The 24,143-nt window shown below is 33.5% G+C and overlaps 1 protein-coding gene and 2 long non-coding RNA genes across 4 annotated transcripts; 1 reads left to right on the top strand and 2 right to left on the bottom strand.

Annotated features, from left to right (window-relative positions):
• Positions 1-1,983: 1,983 nt before the first annotated feature.
• On the top strand, positions 1,984-13,100 carry LOC114409358. 2 transcript variants are annotated; one of them, XR_003666048.1, is made up of 4 exons: positions 1,984-2,273; positions 2,668-2,709; positions 6,988-7,074; positions 12,823-13,100. It is a non-coding gene; the product is annotated as an uncharacterized LOC114409358 (long non-coding RNA). The 2 variants fall into 2 exon arrangements; XR_003666049.1 differs by lacking the exons at positions 6,988-7,074; positions 12,823-13,100 and adding an exon at positions 2,897-3,006 and having other exon boundaries at positions 2,033-2,273.
• On the bottom strand, positions 2,703-6,766 carry LOC114409357. The gene is made up of 2 exons (XM_028372784.1): positions 6,550-6,766; positions 2,703-6,414 (listed from the first exon to the last, which is right to left on the bottom strand). The coding sequence occupies exon 2, from the start codon at positions 6,008-6,010 to the stop codon at positions 2,951-2,953; it is 3,060 nt and encodes a 1,019-aa protein (XP_028228585.1). The 5' UTR covers positions 6,011-6,414; positions 6,550-6,766; the 3' UTR covers positions 2,703-2,950.
• Positions 13,101-18,029: 4,929 nt separating the features above from the next.
• LOC114408118 lies at positions 18,030-19,420 on the bottom strand. Its single transcript, XR_003665818.1, has 3 exons — positions 18,488-19,420; positions 18,339-18,398; positions 18,030-18,196 (listed from the first exon to the last, which is right to left on the bottom strand). It is a non-coding gene; the product is annotated as an uncharacterized LOC114408118 (long non-coding RNA).
• Positions 19,421-24,143: the final 4,723 nt, after the last annotated feature.

Genomic DNA, 24,143 nt, shown 5'->3' with positions numbered 1-24,143 from the left:
GAGATGTGTATTTCTCTTATCTCCAACATGATTTCGAAATTCCCAACGGTGAGAATGTTTGGGAATGAGTTCTGAACTGGGTTCTCCAAGTTCAAGATGATCCAACGGTCAATGAGTTTGAGATTGTCATTTTTCTGGGATAGGTTTGGTGGTATGCGGGAAAAAGAGATGGTTTTGGGAGGAAGAGAGGGGAAAATGAAGTTGAGAGGAAGATAAGGCATCGTCACTGTGAAACTGTCATAACACTATTTATAGTTAGGGTATTCACAATCAATTATTTACTCTATTTATTTATTTTTATTATTTTATAGAAAGAAACTCTATTTTATTTCTTATCAAATGAACAAATCAAATATCTTTTTATTTTCTCTCAAACCATTATTTTAATACACCTATTTCTCTTTATTTATTTAATTACAAAAAACTTATCATCGTTTTTTTTAAACTCTATTTATTTTAAATGAAAAGCCTTTTTAATTTAATTCACGAAAAATGGGATGTTACGATATGCGATAAATTGTGAGATAACATGTTACTTTGAGATCATAACATTGTTACTAAGATTAAGTATAAATGCAAAGTTGAACATACGATGATTTGTGAGATACACGTAAACATATGATGGTGGATTGTGACGTGATGATATGTTAAAATTGTGGACATGAAATTTGGTTGCGAATAAGTGTGTGGTTAACACTTGATGTGACAATACTTATGGTGTGAGTTGTGAATTATACAATAACCCAACTGATGTTTACCTTAAGAAAAGTGTTTATGCGCAGTGTTAAAGGAAAAATGTAGGATTCCTAATTAGGAACCTAAACTGTTAAATTGTAGTGCAATGTGTTAAACGTGTTTGAAACACGAGTATGAGGTCGTGGGTATTGTATAATTCATGAGTAGTGTCTGTGTGCAAAAATTGCTTTAGGGGTTGGCCTGAATTAGGAAGGTGAGGCCTTAACGGATTCTTCGGAGTCTAGGCCTTGGGGGTAAAGACACTCGGTTTGAGTGCTCCTTTAAACCTATGTTGATCCGATACGGTTGGAGCATTCTCGCAAAACAGAGTGACTCTGATTGGTCACCCTATGATTTTACTTAGTGAGAGTAACCTGACATACCCATTGTGTGGTGTGTCTTGTTATGTACTCCTAAATGCCCCAGTGTGGTTTTTTCACTAACATGGTACCACATTGCATATAGATTTGAGTTTTAGTATAAATGTTGCATAGCACTTGTGAATTGTTTATTATGAAATTGATTAGTGTTGTTACGTCTTTACTCGAGTGTGTGATTCATGTGTAACGTGATTGATGATTGAAAAATGAATTTTAAATGATAAAGTGGTGAAGTAATGTGGATTATATTAAGTTAAACTATGTTATAAATACTTCAATAATTTATATTGATTATGTCTTTGTTTATCTATGTTTTATTTATTTAAAAATGTGATAATTCACTCCCTATGTGTTGTTTGTATTTATATCTTATGATGATCTCGAACCTTGTGTTCGTGGGAGCAGATGACTAGGTGAATGAGTTTAAAGAACCTCATGCTAGAGAATGCTGAGACACAATGCTGTGATAAAATGTGAGATTGAGACATAAGTTTTTATTTCAATTGCATGATGTTATATTACTTTATTTTATTTTACTGTTTAACAAGATTTTTTTTGTAAACTTTGACGGTCTTGTTCTGAGTCGGATATGTTTTTAATAAGTTTTATTTATTAATATTAAAGCGAATGTTACTTTTTTACTTACATGAGCTCCTTTATATTAATGAAATAAAATTATTGTAGTTAATTTCATATTTTTATATGTTTTTTTTTTTTATATATATGTGAGGGTGAAAAGTGTTATATGTGCCACATGACCTCACTAACTCAACATCCACCCATCGCATTGCACATTTTGCACCGACCAAATCAACTCTCGAATCGAGTTACAAAGGTTACTAAAATTTTAGGGTAAAGGAGGCTTGTCTCCAGGAGGTTCAAGTTAAGGACCAAGTGTGCCATTGCAAAACGACAAAGATGGTAGCATAGAGACAGTTTAGGCCAAGGGTTCTTTACATGAGTGGGGCCCACTGTTGTACCATCAATCCACGTGGAATTTCAAATTCATTTTAAATAAAGGAAAAAGTACCATATGATGCGGTTCCAAGAGACAGTCTACACACTACGATGAGTGACAATAGGATCCTGACGGTTGAAAAAGCTTTCACATCGTGCAGGACCTACTGAGCTTTCGCACATCAGAAGTCGTCTTATCAAGTTGGTTTTTTCTTCCGCTTTGTTAATGTTTTTCAAATTACCAATTTGATGCTTCAAATTTCTAGTTTTGTTGAATCTAATATCTTGTTCTTTTTAAGGGGGAAAAAATCTCAGAAGCTAAGAATTATGTAATTTATTGGATTGTTCTTAACTTTGAAAGTCAATACATAAGAAACATGTAGTTCTAATTAAATAAAATCTAAAACAATTTTCTTTATCTACTTGCACGGCATGTGGGTTTGCATCCAGTTGAACACAATTTTGTTCACCACTTGTCTTCAGGGTGTTCATTTAAATTCATCAACCGTTGTAGATATGTCCACGTGATGTAGATATTGTAGAAAACCTCAGCTGAATTCTACTAATGAATTTTTTATTGATTGATAATTTGCAGTAGAGTAATGCAAATTCAATCGAAGAGCAGCAACATACTAAGGTAACTACTAGATTTTCCATTGGCACTATCATATTCTCCAACATTACAGTAGATGCCTCTAACAAGAACAACATTATTGCCACAGTAATGCTTTTTTGTTGAGGAGGCAGATAAGGAACATTAGTAGTACATTCATACACAGTGATGCTTATTGCCATAGTAACATTTATACACCTTTTCACTACAGGTGTTGTTTTGTATGAAGTTTAACAGTAAAGTAGAAGACACAAAACGAACAAACTCATATCTTACTCCTCATTCTCACCAACCTTGCTAATGTCTCTTGAGCAGCCAACGTCTGTGCATGGTTATGGCCAAGCATCACAGTTCTGATACTGATGCATGTTCTGCACAGTTCCTTGGCACTGTCTAGACGCCCCCCTCTTGCTAGCAACTTTGCTCTTGTCTCCAGCAGTGTTGCCTTCAACAAGGTGACATCTTGCCATACATATTCATCCACTTTTTGGTCTCTTTGCAGTCTCCTTTTCCAACAAATTGAATTATGTGAGGACCAATCTTGGATTTGAGAGACAAAGGACTTCTCAACTTCCTCCAGTGCATTGGTGCACACCCTTAAGAGCTCCAAGGATGAATTGCATCTTGAGAAAGTGGTGAAGGCTTGAATTGCTAGGGGGAGAGCTGTTCTCTTGATGTACAAAACCATATCAATTGCCTTCAGCTGCACTAGTGGGGGCTCAGATTTGAACCCGAACACAAGGAAAGCAGAGGCCCATAAGTGATCTGAGTTTACTTGGCTGCCCATTTTTCTCACTCCTTGAATTGCAGCCTTGGCATACTGCAAACCACCTTTTCTTTTGGCAAATGCTTGTGTTATGGGATGGAAATGAAGCCAGCATCCATCATGTTGATTAGCCCTTCTAGCCAGTCCCATTTTCACAAGAAGCATTGCTGAATCTTCTTCATTTTTCCACGTCCGCAATGATAAACAACTAGGTGTTAGGCTCAGAGATTTGGTCCACTTCTTAAGGCGGTTTTCGACCATAGGGATACTCTTTGCTGCATTGGCTAATAAACTGTCTGAAATGGGAGCAGGGGAAAACCAGCCACTCACAAGCAGCATTCTTATGGCCAAGAGGTTCCCTTTAGCTTTAGTTTTCTCTAAAGTCTCCAAACAAAAGAGAAGGGTCTTCATGAGAAAAGGGTTGCTCTTGCACCATTGCTCTTCTGCAATGCTCGTATAGCAAGAGTTTGAATCTTCATTGAGTGGCTCCTGGTTTATGGCCTCGAAGAGAGAAGAAGGGCCTATTGCAAGTTCAGACAACAATGAACCAATTATCCACACACCAAAGCTCGACCTTCCAAGCTTTTCATTGAATTTTTCAAGGATGTCGATCTCATCTGCTGGATAATCTTTCCTTTTTCGGCCTATCATCAGAATCATTGCATCAGATAATGGCAAAGGTGGAAGCTGAATAGTATCATAGCTCATTACTTTGGACAACCTAGTAGTAACAATCACATGTGTCCCTGCTGTGTTTCTTGGTATCAAGTCATATAGATCCTTCCCTTCCCACCATTCCACTTCTGTCTCAAGATTATCAATAATCAGCAGGTAAGGAATCTCACCAAACAGTTCCCTCTTGACTCTCATGAATGCTTCAAATTCTTGCTCCTCAAAGCTACGAATCCGACCCCTTTCCATCTCAGAATCAGCACCAACATCCAATCCCAAATTGAGAGACAAGTTCAATAAGTTCTGCCTAAGATACCTGGCTTCACCACCAACCCACAAGACCATTTTGTACCTCTGGTGATATCTATGAGAAAATTCTAGTGCCAGCTCAGACTTCCCGATCCCAGAAACTCCATTAATGCAAATCACACTGCTACACAAGCTCTTGTAGTTTCCACTCTTTGACTTCTTATTCTTCAACCTCTTCACAGAATTGTTTCCTATGGTTGGTTCAACCCAAGCCCCTAAAGTTGGCTCTTTGCTCCTCCCCATCTCTAGACTAAAATACCTTCCACACCTACCTATCACTGGTTCACTTTCCTCATCTGCAAGGCCTTCAGATTGTCCACTTCCACTAGCTTCTCCTTTGGTGAATGCCCTACAATGATCTTGGACTTGTTCCATGCAGTTCCCTTGACCGAAGAAAAGGCCTTCAATCTCCATAATCTCCTTCTCTCTTCCTACAAAGTATGTGTTCCTTGGAAAAGGTAAACTCTCATATCCTTGCATATTATCCTTCTGCTCAGCATTCTTCCTACCAAGTCTTGCTCTTAAGATACTAGCAGCTTTCACTATGCAGCTTCTCCAGTTACCATCAGTAGCCTCTAGATTCAACTCATTGCATTTCATTAGTCCATCAATTGTCTCTTTACATTCTTTGTCAACAGAGTTGCAGTTAAGAAGAGACATAATCTCAGATGGTCCAGTATCAAACAAGAGAGGGATCAAGTTCTTTTTTTGAGCAAAGAATCTCACCTCCTCCGTGCTATAATGGTTGAGGAAGCTGGAACTTGTAACAACCACCACTCCAAATGCCACCGAGCAAATGACTCTATCGGCAATCTCATGGCTCTGACTGTCTGAGTACTTTGCTCTATCAGCAAGCATGCAATCAATCCCCTGAAGCTCAAGCTCAGATTTAAGCCACTTGCAGAAGCGCACCAAGTTGGGGTTCTGGCCATGGAATCCAATGTAAACATCACAGCTTCTTAGTTTAGCATTGGTAGCAGGTGAGACAGGACCTTTTGCAAAAGAAATTCTAGGGACTTGAAATGAGAATGAGATGCGTTCAGGAGCTGCTTCAGGAAAACATGTCACATATTTGAGCCTTGTGTCAGCAGTGTCATCAGAGAACTCATATTGATCAGAAGGGGGAGTGTAGGAACTGCTTGGCACATCTTCTGGGGTGGAAGTGGTTGCTGTTGTTGTAGTAATTGGTAGCGATGGTTGGTTTTCCAAAGGAGAAGAACCATTAGGGGGGTCTGGGATTATGGCCCTTGGAGATATATATGGAGACTGCAATGCTGAAACAAAGGCTGATGAAGGTGGGGACACAAGAGGAGAACCATAAGGTGATGATTCTATGGCATTGTTTATGTTTGGTGAAGGTAAGTTTGAGCAGTCTAAACTCTCCTCACCTTGTTTGCTGCTGCTAGCAATCTTAATTTTAAGTGTACTAGAGATTGCAGTGTGTGTTGCATTCGTGCCTTGGTTGTTGTCCGCTCTTTCACTGTCCATGAATAAGAACTCTTCCCAGAGATGGCTAACAAGTGCAGTGGTAGTGGCCTTTAGGATAGATCTCACTATAGATGTACATACACAGTACATTACTCTACACTCTACAGCATTTCTTTCTTAATAATTAGCAATGGCTCCTCTATTGTTTATGTGGGGCATTGGTGGGTCTTAAAAAAACTATTATTTGCTGCTAGGAAACAGAAGACCTGAATAATGTATCTGTGTGGCTCTGACTATGACCCTACAGCATTTGCTTGGTCCTGGAAACATAAATGCAATCCAATAGTAAAAGGCTAAGACACAAGAGTTCTGCATGTGGTGCACAGACACATCACTTGGCTTTTAGTATCTGAAGCTGTGTGCTGTACTTCAGCAATAGCACTTGTATAACCTGTACTGGTTGATGTGGTCTGAGTTGTGAGGCATCAAAACTATGTGCTTGAATGTGAAAGCTGGGAGATGAGTTTCAGCTTCCAGTTTTGGCCATGCTACTACTGTTGTGGAAAAGGAAACAGCAAAGAAAATGTTAGTCTTAGAAATCAGAAGTGTGACTCTCACATCACTAAGTCAACCTTATTTGATGATGGTGATGCTAACTAATACTTCTGTTCTGAAACCATTGAAGTTACCTTATTTTTCTACCATTTCTGGCTGAAAATACAAAAATGTAAAGGCCCTTTTCTTCTCTATGTCTGCTTCAACTTCAACTCCAGGGATACCCTTTGAAAGGGAGGGAAAAGAAATGGCCCTTGTCTAAGTCCAGGGGTGCCCTTTCTCTCTCCACCATGTAGTTCTGCAGGGTATCTAACGTAGGGTTGATTCTCCCAAGTTTGAATTGAACACATAATATTGATTTCTCTGCCAAAACAAATGGACACATAATAATTAAATAAGCACTTAAAAACAAGTATGGTGCCACTACCAAAATCAGAAAAAGAAAAGCAAGTATGGTGTGGTATTTCAATACTAATAGTTTAATACACTATAGTGCAATTTTCATTTTGTCTTATTTGCTTGGCCCTGTATGCTCTTAGGCTCTCACCTGCTGTAAACGAAAATTCTTGCAGTTAAAGTTGTCAATAGCACAAAGACCAAAGATTGATCAGAGTTTTACCCCAAGAAAGATTCATTTTTCACAATTGAGTGAGAACTTGGTATGATTTTACTTCACTGCTTTTCTCATATGAATGCCATTAGTTAGTATTATGAGAATGAGTCCAGATTTATTGCAGTCATAATTTCAATTAGGCTATTTGTTACAAAGAAAAATTGACACAAAAATAAGAATTAATGGTTTCACCAGTTAAGTAACTAATAATTATTTGATTGGAGTGAAAGTTGAATAACCCATTGTCTTATTTGTGTGATTTCGTGTAACAATTTGTTGTACAATTCAGGAGTATTTTTCAATTATTTTATGTTTTTATGTAGTCAGTTAACTGTTATATGAAAATTCAAATACTCAGATTTATTTTAACATGTGAGATGTGTATCCTTCCTTCAATGATTTCGATTTGATAATCACGTGAATGCATGAATATGGCTGCTGCCAAATCCATTTCTACAATATATCAATGCTTCACAAGTTATCAAAATACTAATAGCTGGAAAAAAAATAAAATTAGCTAAAGTGTCATTTGTTCTCCGATCTAATTTGCTTGACACTTAGGTCCCTAGTTCCTAAAAGTATCAAAATATCATTTAAACATTTGTGTTTATGTTACACACTAGTATTATATGTCTACATGATAGTTGATGATGTTTGAATTTTCTATTCTAATAATTAACATGGATTAATATTATAAGACAATTATATTAATTATTTATTATTAGTGGTTTTAATTTTATGTAATTAAATTAAGTGAATCCATTAGACAACTAAATTAGATGATATGAACTTAAATGAACAGATGTCATTGTTGGTCCATTAGGAGATAATGAGAGCCTTATTAAGTTAACACACTATAAGAAGGTTATGGTCCCCAATATACCAAGTCGCCACACGCATAGTTTCTCTTCTTCCCATCTAAAGAGTTACTAAGGTCCTATTGAGGAATAAAGAGGTTCCAGTTGAGGAAAAATCATAAAGTCACCGGTTACGCTATTAGCCGATTATCTGTCGTCTTCACAATATTCCAATAGATCCTAAGAAGAGCGCATAGATCAGAAAATCACCTACAGATTTAGATTCCGCTGTATTTGTTTGATCAACCATTATGAATCCAAATATTCCTAAAAAATTTCTTGATAATCTAACGTAATGTGTTCTTGATTGTTATTGGTATTTTATAAGATCCCCTAAAATTCCAAAGATGATGAATAAGTAGATAATATATGACAATTCCATAGATATGAGACAATTGATAATATACATATATTTGATAGGAGATAATTATTATGACTCGTGACTGACTTATCATGTGTATACCATCAACTATCACATATATATCATCAATTGACAATATCTACATGCCGTTAGATTCTGGTGTGTAGTGTGCACCACCAACTACCACACATAAATAAATAACATGTTATATAAACACAAACATTAACTTCTAGAAAAAAAATCTTTTAATTATTGAATTAAAATGATAAATAATTATATTTTTGGGAACCCAAATAATATTTTCATACTTTCAGGAGATTACAATTTTGGAGACCAAATGATAGTTTCCCTAAAAATAATCTCATTATCTCCCACAAAAGAAGTGGATTTGGGTAGGGTGCCTCCTACCCTATCTATCAAAACTTTTAAACACTACTAAGAGTATCTCTAACCCAAGTTTCTTATATGGGTTTCCTAATCATCTTTTTGTGGTCTTCGCAGCATTTTTTGTGGTCCCCGCAGTGCCATGTCACTCATAAGAAACTCAATAGAATTTTACTCCAATGCAAGAAACCGTAAGAAATTCAAACATTTAAATTATTTTATTATAATTTAATTATTATTCCAATAAAATAATTAATTCATTTTTCAGTTTTTATGTATACAAATAATAAATATGAATAAATGAAGAAAATATTAAATATAAATTAAAAATAAAAAAATTGCATAACATTCAAAGGAAATGTGTAACAATAAAAAATACATTTTTACATAATAATAGATATTTAAATACAATGACATTGAAATAAAAAACATAATGATGAAAAACAAAAAATATTACATTAAATTAATTGTTATTTTCATTTCCGAAACATTCCCAAATATGCTCAACTAAATCTGCTTGAAGTTGGCGGTGTTTTTGTTTGTCATGAAGTTGTGCTCTCCTTTGGAGGTATGTTGATCTGATACTAGGGTGAGCACCTAAAGATACTTCAAATGTTGAAGTGCTATTACCTACACTATCATAATCAATATTATTCTGATATGTGTCACGTTCGTCCTCAACAATCATGTTATGCAATATGATGCATGCATATATGATATTCTTCATTTTACCAACATCCCAAAAACGTGTCAGACCACGTATAATTGCGAATCGAGATTGGAGCACTCCAAACACTCATTTTACATCCTTTTTTGCCGATTCATGTCGTTCTGCAAATAATTTTCGTTTTTCTCCTTGTGGCATTGAGATGGTCTTCACAAACGTGGCAAAGTCTGCATAAATGTCATATGCTAAATAGTATCCCATATTATATTGGGTTCTATTCACTATGAATTGCATTGCGGGCGCACGTCCTGACAAAACTTCATCAAACACATTAGATCCATTTAACACAGTAATGTGATTATTTGAACCGGCGGTTCCAAAAAATGCATGCCAAATCCATAAATCTTGTGATGCCACGGCTTTAAGAATGATTGTTGGGTTGCGATGATCACCTCGACAAAATTGACCTTTCTAAGAAACTGGACAATTTTTCCATTCCCAGTGCATACAATCAATGGAACCTAACATACCTGGAAATCTGCGTGCCACTCCCATTTGTAGTAGGCGTTCAGTGTCTTCATCATTTGGTCTCCTCAAGTATTCATTCCCAAATATGGTGTAGATGCCTAATACAAATCACTCCAAGCATTCCACTGTAGTTGTTTCACCAATTCGAATGTATTCATCCACACTGTCACCAGGTGATCCATAAGACAATATACGAATAACAGTTGTGCACTTCTGCAATGGAGATAAGCCTTTTTGACGTAGTGCATCGACCCTCATTTGAAAGTATTCATCATGCTTGTTGAGTGCGTTTACAATTCGAAGAAACGCATGCCTTCACATACGAAACCTTCTTTGGAATTGAATCTCTGTGTACACAGGATTTTCTAAAAAATAGTCATTGAACAATCAATGATGACCTTCTTAATGATTACGATGTACCACTCTTCTTCTTTGGCTACACCTAGTGGTGTTGCTATGTAGTTGTTGTTGGCTCTCAAGTATCAACCTAATGATTTCTTCATCGGTGTTGTCTTCCAATTCCTCATCTATCATTTGATCTAAAACTTCATCTAAATCGATGGTTGGATCCATTATATGGTAACCAAAGTGTTTGAAATAAGAGAGAAATATTGTATGAGAATATGTCAAAATAATGAAACATTGGACATTTATATAGCTTCATTAATAATGACTAGTTTTCAACGGCTAGTTTTTCAACGACTAGTTTTTTCAATGGCTAGTTTTACAACATAAAATTCTAAATTTAAGACACAACAAATACCTACACTGCTAAAATTAAATATCAAACACAACATTAGCATAAGAACTAAAAATTTAATATCCTAGTTTTTTTCCTAATATGGTCACAATACTTTTTGTGGTCTTTGCGTTGTTGTTCGGACATGTTGGATGTATCCTTCATGAGGATTTCATACTCCATACGTCGTTCCTATTCTTGCATACGCTTTTCCTGTGCCTCCTTTAATTGAATAAGTTTTGATGTGTTCATATTTTTATCCTTCATTACACTTTCTATGCCAGATAAATCGAGAGTGTTAGGAAATTCTTTTCCTTTGCTTTTCCTTTTTTCTGGTTTTTGTCCAATTGGGTGAGACATTGGCGATGGCGTATCATAATCTTCGACTTCAATGGGTGTCTCTGGGTTAGAAGACGACGAGCAATTTTCAGAAGCAAAAACCTTTGTTCTTTTTTAACACTTTGACATAAATTCAGCATCAAATTTTGGTTGATCTTTCAACAACAACCATGCATGCTCAACCTCAAATTTTTTACCTGTATCTTGTGAGTAAATCATATGAGCATCAACCAAAACATCCTTCTCTGAACTTCCACTTCTCCTATGTTTATTTGCTTGTTTGTAGCACTCATTAAACTTTTGAACTGGAGGATGGATCCTGCTCCACTGAGATTTTAATTGAGTCCAGCTTCTTTCACAAAATTGTCCGCTTTGATGCACATCGTCATTGTTGTACGCATTTTTTATCCTTGCCCAATATTGCTTTGATGTTTGGTCGACTCCTATAATTGAATCCTTTGATGCATTCAGCCATGATCGGACGAGAATCACATCTTTTGTGACCGAGAATGCGGTACGACTTTTTTTCCACTTGAATTTTCATCTCCTTCGTCTAGTTGAATACCGTCTACGCCGATGGGTGATTCAATTTCATTGCTAGGGAGCACAATATTGGATAAAGATGACCTATAACACGTGTTTGAGTTGGTGGGAGTTGATGGTTGACTATAAATTTGTGGATTTTGAGAACTACCATTGGTAGGTGGCTCTACATTGGATGAAGGATGCATATACCACATGTGTGGGGGTGGTGGATACATAATATACTGTGGTGGATTTTGAGAATTTTCACTAGTAGGAGGTGGTGGTGGACACATAACATATTGCGGTGGATTTTGAAAATTTTCACTGCTATGGGGTGGTCGATACATAACATATTGCGGTGGATTTTGAGAATTTTCACTAGTAGAGAGTGATTGGTTTTGCAAATAACTATAGTAACATTGATAATTATACTGATTGAGATCCATTTCAGAAAGAACAAAAAAAAATTGACACTTGATAGCAACAACAACAAAAAAATTAGTGGTACAAGAATTGTGCAAAATATGTTGTACCATGCATAAATTTATAGTGAATAGTGTAGCACAGTGAAAACATTTCCATAGCACGTTCATTTATGCACATTCAACGTATTATTTTTAGATCAACGGTACATAGCAACGGTAACATTTCCATCAACGGTCAAAATGCTGCCTCATTAATTACCTAAGTTGTTCAACGGTTCGGATTCATCCTCATTAATAAGATGGACAATCTAGATCGTCTCACCTCATTACCTAAAAAGCTACCTACGTCCTTTCTTCTTTTCTCGATAACTTTTTTTCTCTCTTCACCACCTCCAGAAGCTTCCCCCTCTCGTTCTATCTATCTTCTTCCTCTCCTCCATGGCTATTCGTCTCACGTGACCTTTGTTGGCGTCAACACCTCTGGCTACCATCACAACACCTTCGCCTGGCCTCACCTTCACTTCGTGTCACCACCTTTGGCCATGGTAGCATCTCGCGTCACCTTCACTAGCGTCAACAATGAAGGACATGGTCGCGTCTCCAGCCATGGTCTTGTCTTCGGCCATGGTCGTATCTCGCGTCTCCAGCCACGGTCGCATGTCGCGTCTCCGGTCATGGTCTCGTCTCTGTCATGGTGCGTTTGCCTTCTTCTTGACTGGGTTTGGTTTTCCCCTTTTTTTCCCTTTACTGTTTTGCTTGAATCTGGATTTAAATCACTTTTCTTTTTTTTTTCTTCAAATTTTATGATTTTTGGGATTTATTGTGGTTGTTCAACAAGTATATATGTTCCCTGTTCTTCCCTTGACAGTTTTATTTTCCCTCGTGTTGAAGCTGTCCTGTGTGAGAAAATCAATTTTTTAATGGTTAGATATTTGTTATGTCTGAGAGAATTATTTTTTTAATTGTTAGGTATGGTTGCTTATATAAGAAACGATTCTCAACAATGAAGGAATTCACTCTTCCACGTCAACCTGTTCCAGTGCAAAAAGAAATTAAGAAACGATTTCTTCCCATTAAGCACCTGGGAAGAAACCTGCACTGGAGATGCTCTAATAAGTTTTTTCTATTGAAGTGACAGAAAATTATTATAATTGTACTTCATATAATAATTCTAGTTGGGAAGAACATCTATCTGCGTGATCATCTGACATGAATTTAAACCATTGGTACTGGAAATTGGACCAACGACTGGTCAACATGAAGCACACAGTAATAAAAAAATCAGGTTAATACAGTCAATTTTAGCGCACACACACACACACACTAGTTTAGTACCCGTGCATATGCACGAGTAAGCCGTGAAAATTGACCGTATAAGTATATTCGTATGAGTATAATATTGAATAGTATTATCATGTATTCAATTGGAAACTAAGTAAATGAGAACAAACAAAAATGAATGTAGACTAAAAAATTTATGATCAACACATTTAAAATGATTTGAAGGTTAAGAAAAATAAAACATATATTATATAATAAACTGTCAATTAACAAAGTATTTAAATTTAGAAACATTGTTTGTAGGAAAATTCTGACCACAATAGGAGTTGTCTGTTTACAAAAACTGACACATGGCACAATTACATTGTATTTAGTTTCTAAACATAACCAAAACAAAGCATAATTAACTGCTGGATTAGAAAACTCAAAGATAATTTCCATGCCAGATTGCACTTTGTGATTCAGAAAAAGTTCTCCCAAAGCCAATTTTTATTGTCTTTCTCCGGTCATTGTAAACAATGCATCATTACACAGCATTTTCCAAAACCAAGTGAGTGAACATTTTCTCTTTCATAAAATAATAATACAGTTGCAAAATTAAATGTATAATATAATTGTATACATTCAATTATAAACGTGTAAAACTTGTTAAATAAAAACTAAAATTAATATGATTGAAATATATAATATCTATGGTTATTAATGTTTTAAAATTATATAAACAATGAAATACATATTTAATTTTACTGAGATTATTGTTGTTAAATAGGTTATTAGTATATTATTTACAAAAAAGACTAGAGTATGAAGTAAGAATCTAAAACTATCAGCATATTGAAATGAATTAGTGATAAATATATTGAAAAATAACTATCAGACTAATTTGGAGCATCAGCTTGACAATATCATGTGATAAATGAATTAATAAAAACATGAGAACAAATCAAAGTATTTTTTTAAAATTTAGAAAACAAAATTAAACCCAAAAAATTAAAAAAAATTAAAAAGGTATTTAATTTTATGTTTATATATAATTATTTTTAAAAAAAAATGTATAAATGATGGTTAAGATAAGCATGGCAACGGAGCATGATGAGATTGTATAATTGTAACAACGATAATAAACAAATATAGAAGAGAGAAAATAAATAATAATAACAATAATAGTTACCAATACTTACATGGTATGATTGTAACGGTGAAGAACTTATTTAATTAGAACCAAAATTAATATGATTGAAATATATAATATATTTTATAAAATGATACTATCTATTTAGCTACGATGATGATATCAATTGTTATTCATATTTTAAAATTTTATAAACAATGAAATACATATTTGATTTTATTGAGGCTATTGTTGTTAGATAGGTTGTTAGTATATTATTTATAATAGACTAAACTATGAAGTAAAAATCTAAAATGGCCAACTTATTGAAATGCATTCATGATAAATTTGTTGAAGAACAATTGCAAGACTAATTTGGAGCATCAACTTGACAATGTCATATGATAAATGATTTAATAAAAATATGAGAAAAAATTAAAGTATTTTTTTAAAATTTAGAAAAAAAAATTAACCCAAAAAATTTAAAATCTTATGTTTATATATCATTATTTTTTAGAAAAATATATAAATGATGGTTAAGATAAGTATGACAATGGAGCACCAAGAAATTGTATAATTGTAACAATAATAATAAACAAATATAGAAGAGAGAAAATAAATAATAATAACAATAATAATTACCATAGATACTTACATGATATAATGTGAAGAACTTATTTAATTAGAACCAAAACTAATATGATTCAAATATATAATATATTTTATAAAATAGCACCGTCTATTCAGCTACGATGATATCAATAGTTCTTCATATTTTATAATTTTATAAACAATGAAATATATATTTAATTTTATTGAGGTTATTGTTTTTAGATATATTATTAGTATATTATTTACAAAAAACTAAACTTTGAAGTAAAAATCTAAAATGGTCAACATATTAAAATGCGTTCGTGATAAATATGTTGAAAAATAATTGCAAGAGTAATTCGGAGCATCAACTTAATAATGTCATATGATAAATGATTTAATAAAAATATGAGAAAAAAATTAAAGTTTTTTTTTTAAATTTAGAAAAAAAAATTAAACCCCAAAAAATTAAAATTTAAAAACTGTTTAATCTTATGTTTATATATAATTATGTTAGAAATATATGTGTGTATGTGTGTGTGTGTGTGTAATAACATTATTGAGCTACGATGATATCAATCATTATTCATATTTCAAAATTTTATAAACAATGAAATACATATTAAATTTCATTCAGATTATTGTTATTAGATATGTTATTAGTATATTATTTCCAAAAGACTAAACTATGAAGGAAAAATCTAAAACTGCCAGCATATTGAAATGCATTCATGATAAATATGTTGAAAAACAATTGCAAGACTAATTTGGAGCATCAACTTGACAATGTCATATGATAAATGATTTAATAAAAACATGATAAAAAATTAACTTATTTTTTTAAATTTAGAAAACAAAATTAAACCCAAAAAATTTATAATTTGAAAACTATTTAATCTTATGTTTATATATAGTTATTTAAAAAAATATATATAAATGATGATTAAGATAAGCATGACAATGAAGCACCACGATGTTATTTGTTATTCTTGTTTGCTAACATCGTCTCCATCCCTGTCCCAAATACTTGACGACAATGGTAAACAAACATAGAAGAGAGAAAATGAATATTAATAACAATAATAGTTATCATAGATACTTGCATAATATAATTGTAACGGTGAATAATTTATTTAATTAGAACCAAAACTAATATGATTGAAATATATAATATATTTTATAAAATAACATTGTCCATTTAGTTTCGATAAGATCCTTGGTTATTCATGTTTTAAAATTTTATTATTTAATTTTATTTAGGTTATTGTTGTTAGATATGTTGTTAGTACATTATTTACAAAAGATTAAGCTATGAAGTAAATATCTAAAACTGCTAATTCAAGATAAACATATTGAAGAAAAATTGTAAGACTAATTTGGAGCATCATCTTGGCAATGTCATATGATAAATGATTTAATAAAAACATGAGAACAAATCAAAATATTGTTTTAAGATTTAGAGAACAAAAGTAAACCCAAAAAATAAAAATAAAAAAGTATTTAATCTTATGTTCATATATAATTATTTAAAAAATATATAAAAATGATGGTTAAGATAACCATGAGATGGTATGTTATTCCTTACTCTTGTTCCTTAACATCGTCTCCTTCCTTTTAAACATCAAATTGACGCAAAGTATGCTATTCTGCCTTTTTATGTGCCCTAAACATTAATAAAGTCAATTATATTGAAAGCAACTATAGAAATATTACATGTCCATCATGAACCAATTTTAATGTTGAAAGCCAAACGATCAAAGATGCAACAGTTTTATGACTTATATCATAATGAAACAATTTGAATAATCTACTTATATTTATAATTTTTAAATAATAGATTAGATGAGACAGAATCAATCATTTCTACCACAATGAACCAATTTGAAAATTCTACTTATATTTATTAAAACATTTAAGAAAAGTAAATGAACTTATTATGGGTGAGGAGAGAGATTGTAATTCCAAAAGTCCGAAGAAGTGAGATTACTTTCTAAGAAAAGTCTTATACCAAAGATTGTTCTTGTAATGTATCTCTCTCTTTCATTAATACTCGCATGATTTCTTTGTTTAGATTTTCATTGTTGGGGTTCTCTGCAGTTGATTGTTGTATTTGGTTTATTTATTAGACATTTATATATCGAGGAAAATTTCAAGAAAATTTGACTTTGAAATTTATTTAAATAAATTAGTTTTATCTTCTAAAAATTATAGAACAATAATGTATAATTTTTAAACATTTTATATTTTTAAATTAATATTTAACATCTAAAGTATCAATTTAGAATAATACTTAATTTTAGAACAACTACAATCCCGATCACTATAGAGGTATTTTTTTTAGAATAACTGCAATTAATGGTCTATATCTTTTTCTCTATCTCCTAATTAGATTGTTTTTCCATAAAACCAACATCACAATTTTCAATGACTTTCTTGACTACCTCTTAAGTATGAGAGAAAGGCAAGTTCTACTAAAGCTTGACACAGGAATAGAAGTACGTTTCGTTGAATGAAATTCTATTTGTACTCCTATCTGCCATTGATGAACTCGGATCCACAAGCAATCTCCAATTTTCCATTAGTTGAAAAATGAAGGTCACAATCTCCATACCTAATAAAAATTATTCAAGTTTAAATTAAAAATATCCATCACGAAAATTACAACAAAAAATAAAGAACATTAGAAGAAAAAAAATGAAGAACATGCCTGAATATAAGAATCCACCTATAGAAATAGAATACCACACAATATCCCTGTTGTAGTAGTACATTGTTGGACAATATGTTTTTTTGAAAAGTTTAAGAAGCATGCACGCATTATGTAAATTTTTTTTATACTTCCAATCAATTAAAAACTATCATTGATATGACTTTTAATTATCATAAAAATAAACAAATATATTGTACATATTGTTAATTCTTTATGAAGTTTATATAATTGCTAAAAAAACAAAACACCATTTAATATGATATGACAGACAATTGAAAAGCATTACAGTCTAACTTCTTTCCAAAGCCAAGGCTCGAAAATCATTTACGTTAGTCCCAAGTTTTACATTCTCGTCGCTTTTTCACCTTAGTATAAATATGCTAACTTATTACCTCTTATAACCACAACCAATAATCAATCTTGATTTACAATCATATATATATATATATATATATATATATAAATATATATTTGTTGGAAGGAATCCAAACAATGACAATGCACAAGAGTAGTTCAGGTTCAGCATTGGGTCCGGGAGGCTTGGACTTAACTCGAGCCTTCTCTTCAAGTCCATCATGAATGTCGCAACTTCTTCTCCAACAGTTGAACTTAACAAACAAACGCATTGGACTTTACACAATAAATGAATGCTGAAAGGAAAAGGGGAAAAAATGAACTGAATCAATAGTAAAAGTGAGTAAATCAACTGTGGTAAATTAGAAAATTTTAAGCTAGTTTTCAGGATAACTGAGTCAAATACAATTGGTAGATAAGATGCATAAGGCACTAGACCTTTGTCGCTGTGGTCTTCAAAGCACTGGCATCACCTCCATAATCAGGTTCAGTCAAAGCCTAATAAAATTAAAAATAAAAAACCTCTTTTAAGAGTGGGACGTAAGCAAAATGATACAAATCATTCAAATCCAAGGAAGGTAATTTACCTAACATGCTATAGTTTTCATTTGAGCCAAAGAAGATAAATACTTTTGCTTTTGAGCTTCAGACCCCACAATGCTATACTAGATGGCCAATCGAAGACATTAAATTTCAGGAAATATGAATAACTAATAGCAAAAAGGTTACCATTCATAGATTTATTAATAACAAAGAAAAGGCATTACCAATAGTGAACATTGCCAAGGAACAATGAACCAAATAGAAAGTTGAACAATTTGCATCAACTCTAGCAACTTCTGCGGTAGCAACAACACTTCTAGTTATGGAAAGACCATGACAACCTAACTAAGACTCTAAGAAGCTAGGTAAGAACTCCTTTTGTAGTGTCTTATGATGGAATGACCCACGTTCCACGTTCTGTTTTTATTTTTTTCCCATTGCAATTTTTGGAGAATTTTGTTTTCTGAATCTGGTCCATTTTCCTTCCACGTTCAACCCTTATCTCTGCAACGTTCAGTAACAAACTCACGTCCCTATCCTCAAGCCCACATTCTGATAACAAATTGGTTGAGCTCTGTGATGGGCAAACTCTATAAATAAAATGGGGTGCTCTAAGCTTTGTATCACCAAACCTACTTCTCTATTCAGAAAAATACATCATCTATTCAGAATGAGTAAGGGTCTGAAAGAACAAAGTTGCCTTCGGATTCGTGTATGCGTTGCTTCGCGTTCGATCTGCAATGACTGGAGGTACGCTCGTAATATTTAGTTTCCGCTGTTTGATCTGAATATGTCATTTAAATTGATTTGCATGTTTAGATCGATACCTGTTTAAATTTTATCATTTGGTATCAGAGCCATTCTAGTGCCTCTGCCTTGCTTCTATTCTATTTTGTTCAATAGAGAAGAAAGATGAACAGTGTTTTTAAAATGAGGTATAATACGGTACCGAAAGTGTAAAAAGGAAGCCTGAAAGCTTAAACTTATATATATATATATATATATATATATATTATTTCTCTACTTAATTCAATATGATTTAAATATGAGTTGTTAATTGGCTTTTAGTGTGTTTGAATTATTTATTTATTCAGATTAATTGTATGTCTATTTTGGTATTTAAGCATGTAATATTAAGCTAAATAATTTATGCACATTAAATTTAATGGTTAAGAGCTTATATATTTTAAATATTGGATAATCATATGCATATAATATTTATTTAATTTTGAAGTTTTGTGTGTATGATTCATGATTTTATACATGCAAAATTATCTTGAATATTTTATGCAATGTTATTCAGTTTATTTACATTATTTAGAATATTATGTAAATATTTAGCTCTTATTAAGAATTAATGTTAAGTGATGAATATGATTTAATTAATTAAAGAATAGCCACAGCATCTTTAATTGATTAGATTTATATATTAAGTATAAAAAAATCACATTTAAAAACATTGGTTGTGATTAATCATATTTAATGTGATAAGGTATACACACATGAATTTTGTTATGTTTGTATGATTAATTAGGATAAAATATCAGGTTATATTTCTTAATTTACCCACAGGAATTGAGAAAAGAAAACATAATTTGATAGTTTTATCATAAGTATGAATCTAATTGAGTAGGACTTTGACCCACAGACAAGTTGTATGTCACTAGGTTCATGAACTAATGCATATTTTACATTGGTAAAACACGGCAATTTATTGAGTCTCAAATTTTGAATAATGAGAATGTATTCTTGAACTTTACAGTTAATCAATCTGCAAACATGTCTGATATTAAGTGTGATATTCCCGAATTGAAAGGGGACAATTATAAGGTTTGGAGGGAGAGAATTCTCCTTCATTTAGGCTAGATGGATATTGACTATGCTATTAGGAAAGACGAGTCGCGAGGCATTACTGAAACTAGCACTCCAGACGCTGTTAATCTTTATGAAAAGTGGGAGAGATCTAATCGTCTGTCCGTAATGTTTGTAAAGACTAATATATCTGCTAGTATCCATAGTTCCGTCGATCAGCATGAAAAAGTCAAGGATCTTTTGAAGGCCATTGATGATCAGTTTATTACATCTGATAAGGCCTTTGCCAGCACCCTTATAATGCAGTTCTCATCCTTAAAGCTCCAAGGGATAAGGGGTGTATGTGATCACATCATGCGAATGAGGGATATAATGGCTCAACTAAAAGCCTTGGAGGTTACCATGTCTGATTCTTTCCTAGTACACTATATTTTGTATACTCTGCCCTTGCAATATGCTCCTTTCAAAATCTCTTATAACACACATAAAGACAAATGGTCAATTAATGAGTTGATGACCATGTGTGTTCAAGAAGAGAAAAGGTTAATTATGGAAGAGGGCGAAAGGGTGAACTTAACTGTTCATGGAAAGAAGAAAGTGGATCAAGCCAAAAACAAGGGCAAGATTCCTACTTAGCCAGTCATAAAGAAACAGTCCAAGTGTTTCTTTTGCAAGAAGAAAGGGCACATGAAGAAAGACTGCTTAAAGTTTATGTGCTGGATGGACAAGAAAGGTACTCCATTTGCTTTTGTTTGTTATGAATATAATATGGTTAGTACTAATCATAACACATGATGGATTGATTCTGGTTCTACAATCCATGTTTCTAATACCTTGCAGGGTATGGAAAACCTAAGGAGGCCAGTGGGAAGTGAGCAGCACATCTATTCAGGAGGCAAGATAAGCTCACATGTGGAGTCCATTGGGACGTGCAATTTGGTTTTAAGCAGTGATTTCATTCTACGTTTAGAAAAGACTTTTTATGTTCCAAGTTTTTCTAAGAATTTGATTTATGTATCGAGACTTGTGTCGTTGGGTTTTTCTTTTAATTTTTTGGATTCTGGTTTTACTTTGATTAATAAATCTAGAATTATTGGTTCTGTTGCATTACTCGATGGTCTTTACTATATTGAATTGCAAAACGATGCTGCTTATAATTCTATGCATGTCACCGCTGGGGTTAAACGATGTGTTGTGAATGAGGAATCCTCTATGTTGTGGCACCATAGATGAGGACACATCTCTATCGAGAGAATTAAGAGATTGGTAAATGAAGGAGTACTTAGTACTTTGGATTTTGCTGATTTCGAGACTTGTGTGGATTGCATTAAGGGTAAGCAAACTAACAAGTCTAAAAAGGGTGCAAAGAGGAGCTTAAACCTATTAGAAATCATACATACAAATATTTGTTGTCCAGATATGGGTGCAAGTAGTCCAAAAAAATTTATCACCTTTATAGACGATTATTCACGATATATGTATCTCTACTTACTTCGTACTAAGGATGAGCTTTGGATGCCTTTAAAATATTTTAAAAAGGCTGAAGTCGAGAAACAATGTGGAAAGCAAATTAAGATCGTGAGATCTGATCGAGGTGGAGAGTACTATGGTAGATACACAGAGAATGGACAAGCACCTGGTCTGTTTGCGAAGTTTCTTCAGGAACATGGGATTGTTGTCCAGTACATTATGTCTGGTTCTCCGAATCAGAATGGTGTGGCAAAAAGAAGAAACCAAACTTTAATGGACATGGTAAGAAGTATGAGAAGTCATAAAAAAAACTTCCTCAATTCTTATGGATTGAAGCATTAAACACGACTATATATATATTAAATCAAGTTCCAACCAAGGCTGTCTTAAAGACACCTTTCGAGTTATTCAAAGGTTGGAAACCGAGTTTGCGATATATATGCGTTTGGGGATGCCCATCTGAAGTGAGAGTTTATATTCCACAAGAGAAGAAACAAGACCCAAGGACTATTAGTGGGTATTTCATTGGATATGCTGAAAAGTCCGAAGAGTATAGATTCTATTGTCCATCACATAACACTAGGATTGTGGAATCAAGAAATGCAAAATTTCTTAAGAATGACTTGATTAGTGAGAGTGATCAATTTCAGGACATTGCTTTTGAAAAGGATCACTATGAAGCTTTACCCGCTAGCTCAAGTGACAGATTGATTGTCATTCACACCCCTCAAGTACAAACAGGTGTTAGACAACCAATGATTGAAAATCCACAAATTATTGGAAACAATTGTACAGATCAAGTTATTGATGAGGAATATCAAGATAATGTTGAACAACCTGTTGAACAACTGGTTGAGCAACAACTTCCTCAAGAAAGTGATGAGGTAACATTAAGAAGATCTACTAGAATCAAAAGATCAGTAATTCCAAGTGATTATGTAGTGTATCTGCAAGAATTAGACTACAACATTGGAGTCGCAAATGATCCTGAAACGTTTTCACAGGCCATGAGTTCTAAAGAATCAAACTTGTGGCACAATGCCATGAAAAACGAGTTGGATGCTATGGCGTTTAACCAAGTCTGGGATCTCGTACAGTTGCCTAGTGGTGTAAAAGCCATTAGATGTAGATGGGTTTTTAAAACCAAGAAAGACTCACAAGGCAATATTGAGAGACGTAAGACAAGACTTGTTGCCAAAGGATTCACTCAAAGAGAAGCAATTGATTACACAAAGACTTTTTCTCCTGTATCTAAGAAAGATTATTTTCGAGTAATTATGACATTATTAGCTCATTTTGACTTTGAGTTACATCAAATGGATGTAAAAATGGCATTCCTTAATGGTCATCTAGAGGAAGAGGTTTACATGAAACAACTTGAAGAATTCTCCTCAACTAAAAGTGAGCACTTAGTTTGCAAGCTTAATAAATCAATCTATGGCTTGAAGCAAGCCTCCCGCCAATGGTATTTGAAGTTTCATGATGTTGTCACTTCATTTGGCTTTGAAGAGAACATCATGGATCAATGTATATACCAAAAAGTCAGTGGGAGTATGATTTGTTTTCTTGTGTTATACATGGATGACATTTTGCTTGCAACTAATGATAAGAGTTTGCTATATGAGGTGAAACAATTTCTCTCGAAGAACTTTGATGTGAGGGATATGGGAGAGACATCTTATGTCATTGGGATTAAGATCCATATGGAAAGATCTCGAGGCATTTTGGGTTTGTCTCAAGAGACTTATATTAACAAAGTTTTAGAGAGATTTAACATGAAAGATTGTTCACCAAGTATAGCTCCCATTGTGAAGGGTGACAAACTCGCTTTAAGTCAGTGCCCGAAAAATGATTTTGAGTGGGAACACATGAAGAATACTCAATATGCTTAAGCTGTTGGAAGCCTTATTTATGCTTAGATTTGCACCAGACCTGACATTGCATATGCTGTTGGAGTTTTGGGAAGATATCAGAGTAATCCAGGTATTGACCACTGGAAAGCTGCATAGAAAGTGATGAGATATCTTCAAGGGACAAAGGATTACATGCTCATGTACAGACGGACTAATTGTCTGGAAGTGATTGGCTACTCCGATTCAGACTTTGTTGGTTGTGTTGATTCACGAAGACCAACATCTGGTTATATTTTTATGTTAGCCGGTGGAACTGTATCTTGGAGAAGTGCCAAGCAAACCTTAACCGCTACTTCCATTATGAAGGATGAGTTCGTTTCTTGTTTTGAGGCTACCTCGCATGGTGTATGGTTGAAGAGTTTCATGTCTGACCATAGAGTTGTGGACTCTATTTCCAAGCCATTAAAGTTGTACTGTGACAACTCTGCTGCAGTGTGTATGGCTAAACACAACAAATGTGGAAGTCGAAGTAAGCACATCGACATCAAGTACTTAGCCATAAAAG

The sequence above is a fragment of the Glycine soja genome, chromosome 4, assembly GCF_004193775.1.
Source record: "Glycine soja cultivar W05 chromosome 4, ASM419377v2, whole genome shotgun sequence".
Taxonomy (NCBI): Eukaryota; Viridiplantae; Streptophyta; class Magnoliopsida; order Fabales; family Fabaceae; genus Glycine; species Glycine soja.
Note: the sequence above shows the minus strand (reverse complement) of the source record. Positions and strands in the feature narration are given on the sequence as shown.

What these genes read in the sequence shown, in the direction of transcription:
- LOC114409357 (XM_028372784.1), bottom strand. Translation starts at nt 6,010, where the DNA reads ATGTACTGTGTATGTACATCTATAGTGAGATCTATCCTAAAGGCCACT.